Raw genomic sequence first — 9214 nt, forward strand, 5'->3', positions numbered from 1 at the left:
GCGCGACGTGGCACTAGAAATACCCCAACCTCCTTAAATTATATATACATAACGTATGCGTAATATATAAACACGTGAATAATCGAAAAATATTATTGACCACAGAATATTTCTTTACTTGCAAAATAAATCATCCAAATAAATTATTTTTTACTTATTTCATACATCCGAACATCTGCAGTTCTAGGTGTACGTGTTTGATGTTTTGTGTCTTTGTGCTGTCTGTTTTTGTTACGTGTTATTGGCTGGGTGGTGCGAGTAAGATTTCCTGTATACAGATGTACAAAGGGCAAATTATTTTTACTCTTCAAACATTAAATTATGCAGTATTTTTAGATCAGACAAAATCTCTCATTCAAGCCATGTGGGCTTTACATTGCTGTTTTTTGGAAGCGTAATTTATCATTAGGGTACAAATGTATGGTTTGTTTTATTTACTTTATTTAGTGCATAAGGGTATCAATAAATGTCGAAATGTACATTTGTGATGATAACCTTTTTTCGAAATATTAGACGTGTTTCAAGAATAATCTATCAAGAGGAACCAGTAATTCCTCCAGCGAAATTTTGTTCCTCGCCGTGATTATTAGAATGGAGCAGCGCCGTATTTCCGCAAGAACTGGACTGATCGTCGCGAACACGTGTTTTTTTTTTTTACCTACGAAAGCGACCTCTGCGGATTGTCCATGGTATTGGCAAACATTAACAATGATTTAGTTAAAATATAACCAGATTTGGCGATTAACAGGTGTTACCAAGAATACATCTCAGAGTTTCAAAAGGGATTAACTTGTGTTTTTGTGATATCACAGTATGTATTTCTTTTAGTGTTTTGAAATACGCGTATTATTAATATGTAGATTAATATTATAATTACTATTATAGCCAACAACTTTGCAACCTTTTTCGTATGCATACAAGTAATACATAAAGAAGGTTTTTCACGGATGTTTAACACGACTTACAGTTCACTCCTCCTACCGCTTGTAGCGCCCTCATAACGGAAAACTCACACCTCCGCGCTTGAAATGCATCGTCAGAGACTTATTATTTTTTTATCCGAGTTTTTCTTTTTTTATTTATTCCGACTTTCTAAAAAAGTCTTAATCATTCCAGTCATTTACAGTTTCCCCCTGTTCTGAGAGCTTTGCCCGTTGTCGGGTGCGTTGAAAGCCCTTGTTTGGGATGGCCGGGTCTATCAGTGACGTCATTGTTTACGCTGGCTGACAGGAGGAAGCGGAGCGGATGAAAACAGCCCTGGCGAAAGGAGCAGGATAACGTCGGGTCCGAGCAGCTAGTTAGCCGCCTGAAGACAGCATGGAAATGAAGCTGGGTCCAGCTGCATGACTGGCCGGGGATGCTGGAGAGAAACAAACCTAAGCAAGACTCAATCACGCCGGCCACGGGAAGGCAAGTTACTGTTTAGTCAGCTACTTAGCGGTGAACGCAGCAGTAACAGCTTAGGAAAGTTAATCCGTTAGACGTCTCAGTATATAATTGTTTTGCGTATTATTTCAACAAGTTCGTGTTTGTTTTCGCTGAGATGGGAGGCAGTTTGTGTCAAGTAAAAACAACATCCCGGAGTTGAACTGGCTTTAACACGTGAATTCGGTGGGATAAATCATGTCATCGTGTTACTGGGAAATTGTGAACAATATTTTACCTAAACTTCATTTTGTGTTTCAGGGCTGACTTCAAAATATGATGACTCGAATAGTTTAAGGAGATAAATCCGGACCTAATTTCTTGCGATCCAAACGGTTCTTACGACAAACGCTTTCTGCAAAGAGGGGGGAAAACAGAGACAAAAATAACTAGGAAAATGCACGCCTTGTTGCTAAATACATGTGGAACTAAATAATTTGATTGTATTCATGGATAAAGAAGTGACCGAATTTTAGTATAAAGAGAAGCACAACTACATAGAGAATTTCTTTTGAAAATTAACGGTAATCAGTCATCATTACGTAACGTAACCCGGACCAAACCGTCGCATAACCGTTTAGAATATATACTCAATTTTGTTTTCAACGTGATCAAGCAAGTAATTATAAAATTTTATAATACCTATATAAAAAAACATGGTATATGCTTTCGTAGCGTATTGAATTCTATCTGATGACATGTTAAAGTACTGAAGAAACTAAAGATTTTTATATTTAAAAAATCCAAACTACCAATAAAATAATAGGAGAATTATCCTCTGACCTTTCAGACACTGTTGGTGCGGCGGATACTATCAAAACTCTTCTTCACTTCAGGCTTTTGAAGCAGGAAATTTGTGCTTTTTTCATCTTATCAGGAATGTGCTTTAGCTTTCCAGAATTGATGCTTTCCCCCCAGTTCCTCTCAAAGCAATTTTTTGACCCATTATCCAATTGTATTTAAAAATTGAGTAGCCAAAAACTTTATCTTCCAAGACAATTTACCCTTATCTTAAGCTCAAGCACTCAAAGGAACAGTCCGTTGCCAAGTCATGGCCGATCCACGTTCTGTGGCTGATGCGGACCCTACTGGAGGAGACGTTCAGAATAGTAAACAGGAAGTCGTGGTAACCCAGGAAGTCCTGCAAGAAGATGCTTCTGTGCCGCCGTCTTCGGCAGCTGAAGGAGACCAAGAGCAAGAAACCGTGAACGGTAAAGGGCCGACTGGCAGCATCTCATCCGGAGGTTCAGAACACAAGTGTGAAGGTTCAGACAGATACAGGGAAAGTGAGGCTGACTCCGCAAATATTGAAGAGAAAGAGAAGTCGGATGTAACTAGCAGATCAGATGAACAGAGCCAGTCAGGAGATTCGGCCTCCTTCTCTCTGCCAAGCCTGGACTTCTCAGAAGGGAATAATGAAGTCTCTTTGGACGAGCCTTTGTCATCATCCTATTCAGCCATAGGCGCCGAAGGTCAGTCTCCACCTGCCGATGGCCCCGGCTTGCCTGAGGACGCCGCCATCGGGACCGCCAGTGGTACCATTGGTGCCACTGCCCCCTTGGGCCCGGAGCTTATTACTCCTGCCTACTACTTTGTTAAGTGGATCGATTGGAAGGGGAAGAGGACGCCCATCGTCACCCAGAGCGAGAATGGACCATGTCCCCTGCTAGCCATTATGAACATTTTGTTTCTGCGCTGGAAGGTGAGGGGGTTATGTGTTTGAGGTCTCAGTAAAATATTCAGAAACACTTTCAAAAAACTAAGTAAATCACTGAGATACTGCCTATATTTTAATCCTAAACATAAAGCTTAACCACAGATTGTGATCCATGTTGGTTTTTCTCAGGCCAAATTAGCTCCCCAAACGGAAATAATTACCACAGAAGATCTGATGGCACATCTAGGTATGTCAATGGGAAGAAATATCCAATCAAGTTCATGGAAAAAAAACAGATGATAGTTTTCCTTAAGTTGTGAGCCCCGATCTGACATGTACTGTATTACCCTTGTTTTAATTTTAGGAGAGTGTGTCCTATCCATTAAACCCAGGGAAAATGTAGAGGGCATGGAGCTCAACTTTCAGCAGGTACCATCCATAACTGTGTTAAACACCCTCACATATTTCAGATGTTTTTCAACACCCATAATCTTGTAATGGCATGTGGAGTAGACAATGAGTGTCTGTAAGACAAAGAGACATTCTGACACCACCTCTGAGCAGAAACAGGACTATATTTTGGCATCACCAATAATTGCTGTCTCTCAAACAGGTATAATCTCATATGAATGAAATCATTGGCCAGTTTCCTTAGGAATACATTTGCATTTATTTCTTTTGATATTCCAGCAGTCGTAAATTATGACCTAGATGGAAACTCTGGTATAGTTTGTTTGTGAAAATATGTACAAAGAATTTTACTGGTTCTAGGTATATGAAAAGTGTATTGTATGATTTATTTACTGTTCATAATGTGCTGTATTGTCCTGCCAAAACATTATTTGGGGAGATTAATCTCCGGACTTGCCTAGGCTCTCATAAGCTCTCATAAGAGCTTTTGTGGGCTCTCTGTTAAATTCATTTTCACTCTGTTCATGTTCCTTAAAAGAATATGAGTGATGCCATGGCTGTCCTGCCCAAGCTGTCCACTGGCCTGGACGTCAATGTGCGCTTCACCGGCGTCTCAGACTTTGAGTACACGCCGGAGTGCATTGTGTTTGACCTCCTGGACATCCCGCTTTACCATGGCTGGTTAGTGGACCCCCAGGTAACTTGTCAAGTAAACCACTAAGCTAGTGATGGTACAGTGCTGGGAAATGTATTCATATATACTTTTCATGTTGTGTATTATGGTCTTGTATTGGTTATTTATTTTGTTAATGGCTGAATTTTACTGAATTCTTATTGTGCAACTTTTATTGGGCTTTAATAGAGTAAAAACAAAAAAAGGAAATGCATATGCTGTTTCTCTCAATGCTACTAGTTATTAATGTTACTAGTTTCATTTCAGTCCCAAATAGCAACAGCTTTTCTGCTTGTTGTACTCATATACTCGGCCACTGAGGTTGACATTTCAGGTCCAGAAAGTACAAATCCAAACCAATATTTTGTTTCAACCAACCAGTTGAGTATAAAGAGTCAGTGGGTGCGTTCAACTTCATGCAGCCGCTTACAGCGCTGGCTTAAAGCAATGCATTCTGGTCCTGACGCAATGCATCATGGTTAGATTTTTTTTTATCCGACTTAAACCATCAATACACGTCACCAAGTCACATGGTACAAAAACCTTGCGAGAGCAAGATGACTTAAGACAGATCGTGCAGCACCTCTCTTCTGGCAGCTGCCTCCGTGACGACACAACTTTGCCCTTATTGGCTGAAGATTTTAGTCACGCACGACGTTTGTATCCCAGGAATTTCCGATCCGTTATCTGCTATTTCTCCCGAAAAGCACGGAAAACAGTGAGAACTGGTTTTCAGTTAATTTAACTGGTAAAACAAAGTTCAAAGAAGTTAAATAAATGCTCTAATAGTACACGTAAGTGTTGTTTATTTATTGTTAGTTACTGTAATGTTGCGCTGCTTTATTTGTTTAATCATCTAGTCTGTGAAGAAGGCATTCAAGTAATAATTGCATTGTACTCTGTACATGACAATAAAAACTTTGAATCCTTGAAATAAATGTATTTGATATTTTCCCTGGCAGCTATCTTTTTACACAGGGCCACTATACACAATAGGTTATTTTTTCACTGCTAACAGTTTGGATCAGGAGTTGGTTATTGTACAAGTAGTAATGTGCATGCAGGTGATATTTGTATAGTTTTATCTACACCCTTCTGGCAGTGCTGCCATTGCAGTCAGGTCTCGCAGACTACGAGGAGTAGAAGTTGGCTGCAGAAGACTTGGCTGCAGTCAGTTTATACTCCACCTGCAGCCGCCGGCAGATCTCGCTCCACATCACGTCAGCTGCAGACAGACCTAAGCCCAAGTCGAATGCACCCAATGATAGAGTACACAACTGGTTGGTTGAAACAAAATCTTGGTCTGGATTTTTACATTCTGGATCTGAACTTTCCACTTCTGGTCAGCCTTGTATGCTTTTTGTAAATTTCAGCCTAGTTTTATTCCAACATGGTTGCCACAATAACTTATTCCTGGGTCTGTATTGATAATTGCCCTCTTAAACCCATCGGCCACCAGAGCCCTGAGATGGTTGCAGCGGTGGGCAAACTGAGCTACAACCAGCTGGTGGAGAAGATCATCGACTACAAGCACTCGCCAGACAGCAGCCGCATCAGCGAAGGTACAGACGTTGGCATGTCGTGTTGCTGGCCTGTGACTGGAAGGTTACCAATTCCAATCACAGGGTTGGCAGAGTGATGTCATCATTGGGCCCTTGAGCAAGGCCCTTAACCCCCGATTCCTCCAGGGATTTTCGTAACCTGCAGCATGTGGCTCAGTGGACTATGCCTCTGTGCTTATGATCAGAAGGTTGCAGGTTCGAGCCAGGCTTCGGCACGTTTGTGGGTCCAGGAGCAAGGCCCTTAACCCTCAGCTCCCTGGGTGTTGCTGTGGGTGGCTGCCCTTCACAGCCAGCTGCTCTCACCTACAGAGAGCGAGTTGGGGAAGGGATAAAGAGAGTTTCCCCACAGCGATCAATAAAGTATCTATTATAATTTTTTTTCAAAAAATGTATGTTGCATTGGATAAAAGAGTATGCCAAATAACTACATATAAAATAATGTAAATGTATTCTGCATTTCTGTGCCAGATATCTGGTCCTGTTTACATGCACTGATTATGATGCTGTTAATTTGTTGCTGTATTTTATGACTGACTGCACAGGGGGTCGTCTGCATTGGCAGTTATAGAAATGTTTGTAATTGAACTGGGAAGCACTACAGTTTGTGGCCTTTGGCGCTAATCTCTCCCACAGGCTTGCATGTCATTTACCTGTGCCACGCTCTGCCTCCTACGACTGCCGCTATCCCTCCCTCTTCATGCTGCCATCTCCTGCCTTTCCTCGTAGGCCTAATGGCAGAGCAGTTTCTGGAGTCCACGGCCACCCAGCTGTCATACCACGGCCTGTGTGAGCTCAACACCACTGCCAAAGAGGGGGAGCTCTCTGTGTTCTTCAGGAACAACCACTTCAGCACCATGATCAAGCACAAGGTAAACACAGTCCACAAATACACAGGGATAGGTCTTGGCAGGCTATATTATTGCCAATTTCCAGTCATAAAGATTGTAGTATGTAGTAAGCCACAGTAGATAAAGTAACAGGAAGCTAAATAAATGATTTATCGGTAGAAAGAACTCATGTATCTTGTGGTGAGGTGGAGTGTTGCGGATGAATGGATTGATGAGTGGTTTGGACACAAGCGATTGGACAGTGAGGGGCCACAGAAGACTTGGTGTTTGGAGTATTCTCTGCTTTATGCTTATTTATGTAGAAGCTGTGGTTTTCTAGACTCTGCACTGATTAGCGCCGGTTTTGACCTTTGCCCCAAACTCAGGGCCACCTGTACCTGCTGGTGACGGACCAAGGCTTCCTGCAGGAGGAGACAGTGGTCTGGGAGAGCCTGCACAACGTGGAAGGCGACGGAAACTTCTGCGACTCGGAATTCCGCCTGTGCCATCCGCCCCAAAGGGCCGCCCCATTGGTGGCCCCCACACCGTCACCTCAACAGCAACAGAGGCAGATCGACCAGGTCATGCCCCCTCCCGTGTAGCTCAGACTGACAGGACCCACCCTGACTTCCTTTCTTCTGTACTGCATGCCTCACGCTGCAAGCGCTGATTGTGTAGTTGAAACACTTAATGCTATATAAAGATAATAGTAGCACTTTACTTGATGCACAAACAGTATAGTATTATGCTATTAGTTATGCATTGAATAACCACTAACTGTCTTGGTTACATACTGATCTCATGTTAATTCATCATTAATGAATTGTGATGCACGTTTGATCTCAATCAGTTTTTATATTTAATACTGTAAACCTTTGTGAACTACTGAAGGAACAAATAATGAATGATACAAATAACATACTGATTTCATGTTTATCATTAAGGAATCGACTTCTCATGTAGTGACTGTATTTGTTCATGAGTTGCGCTTCAGTAACTGAGTAATTACTATATTATTTGTCCATTGTCAAGTAAAGTGTTACCAAGATACTGCTGAAGTAAATGGTAGCGCCTCTGTGTTTGTGTATCAGGACTACCTGGTGGCGATGTCTCTTCAGCAGCAGCAGGGGGCGCCCCCAGGGCCCCTCAGCGATCTGGAACTGGCCCAGCAGCTGCAGCAGGAAGAGTATCAGCAACAGCAGCAGCAGCAGCAGCTGTCACCCGGCCAGCCCACAGCACCTCAGGTACCAGGCAACACACGCCGAAGATTTATTTCTCGTCCTGTCTTTGTGCCACAGCTCATGGGTAAAAACTTTGGCTGGCCCTTTGGCGCCTGACAGCAGAACGGTGCTGCTTTTCCTTCCAGGTCAGAGGTCAGGCAGCAGCTCAGCAGGGCAGCCAGAGGCGGCGTGCGGAGAAGAAGGAGGGATCAGATTGTGCCATAATCTAGGTGGCCTCTCCTGCCTCTGGACCCGCTGTGCTCCCTTTCTGCCGTCCTACTCCTGAACTCCGGAGCCTCCTAGAGGCAGGAGGTGCCAGGCTTTCCCAGGAGGAGGTGCACACTGACCCACCCACTGACTAAGATGGGAGAATACAGCCACGCACTCCTATACTCACTGCTCCTCCATGCCAATCCGCCTAATTCTGCTGGCAATGAGGACTCAAACCGGAACCTAACGCAGGGAGTGTCGATGTTGAGTAAAGAGATTCTTCAGTCCACACACAGCAGGGGCAGGTGTATGAATCAAGGTAGATGTAATGCGTATTATAGTTGGTGGTGGGTTAAAATTTAAGGGCAGTTGGTTTGATCTGGCACAAGGATCTTATAATTAATTGGCAACCCAATGAAGGGTTATGAGAGTTGTATCTGTAGGCATTTAGTCATTTCACGAGGTGTTCTTCATTTTTAGTTTGTTCCGTTCAGTCAAGAGAACTGCTCTGCTCAGGAGCCAGACCTCACTGGACAAGCATTTCATTCTTGTTCAGTTGTGGCTTTCGGTTCCTGTATGGCAGGAGCCCGACTTGTGGAAAGCGTGGTAATTGGGTCATTCCTTCCATTGCTGGCCAACAACCCAAAGTAACCTCTACTAAATTCTGATAGGAATGGAAGTTCTTAATTTGTCCTTATATAGCTGAATGTGAATACATACAGATGTTTAGATCGTTAAATTAATAGTGGTAAATCTGGTGAATGTGTCCTTTTTGTGAAAGGAGAGCAGTGTACCTATGCATAATCCTTTAAGAACTTCTCTGGAACATTCCTGTCAAATGCAGCTTGAACAATAAAACCCAGGGCATGGAATGAACTAATATATGCTTCTGTAAGGCCTGTGGTGTATGATGCCTCTATACTGCAGCCTCACACAGGGGCACCATTTAGGTAAAGGTGTCCAAGTGCTCTTGCTGTGACTGGTTATATATTGAGTTTAACCAAAACATGACACTTAAGCCAGGGGATTTAGAAATAATTTTTTAATTTGTGGGAAGCCAGCACTCAGTTCTTTAAAATGTGTCATTGACAGCAGGGTGTTTTAGCAGACAAAGCAGGGAGTTCCCTCTTAACTGGACCTCCTTGGGTGTAAATGTCTTAACATCACACGTTGCTTTGCATTTCATTTGTAACACACCTTAATAAAAATATAAATTATACTGCCCAGTT

The 9214-nt window shown here is 42.8% G+C and overlaps 1 protein-coding gene across 4 annotated transcripts; it reads left to right on the plus strand.

The window, feature by feature from the left end:
* The first annotated feature begins 627 nt into the window (after positions 1-627).
* Positions 628-9204, plus strand: mindy1 (MINDY lysine 48 deubiquitinase 1). Of its 4 annotated transcripts, none has more exons than XM_072705733.1 (11): positions 628-689; positions 1231-1410; positions 1687-3127; positions 3272-3329; positions 3447-3511; positions 4032-4190; positions 5626-5728; positions 6455-6597; positions 6942-7136; positions 7647-7799; positions 7922-9204. In XM_072705733.1, exons 3-11 carry the CDS (start codon positions 2477-2479, stop codon positions 8003-8005), a joined length of 1611 nt encoding a protein of 536 aa, XP_072561834.1. In that variant the 5' UTR covers positions 628-689; positions 1231-1410; positions 1687-2476; the 3' UTR covers positions 8006-9204. The 4 variants fall into 4 exon arrangements, with proteins under 4 accessions (XP_072561834.1, XP_072561833.1, XP_072561835.1 ...); XM_072705732.1 differs by having other exon boundaries at positions 672-811; XM_072705734.1 differs by having other exon boundaries at positions 672-811; positions 2216-3127.
* The last annotated feature ends 10 nt before the right edge of the window (positions 9205-9214 follow it).

The sequence above is a fragment of the Paramormyrops kingsleyae genome, chromosome 23 (assembly GCF_048594095.1).
Source record: "Paramormyrops kingsleyae isolate MSU_618 chromosome 23, PKINGS_0.4, whole genome shotgun sequence".
In the NCBI taxonomy this organism is placed as follows: domain Eukaryota; kingdom Metazoa; phylum Chordata; class Actinopteri; order Osteoglossiformes; family Mormyridae; genus Paramormyrops; species Paramormyrops kingsleyae.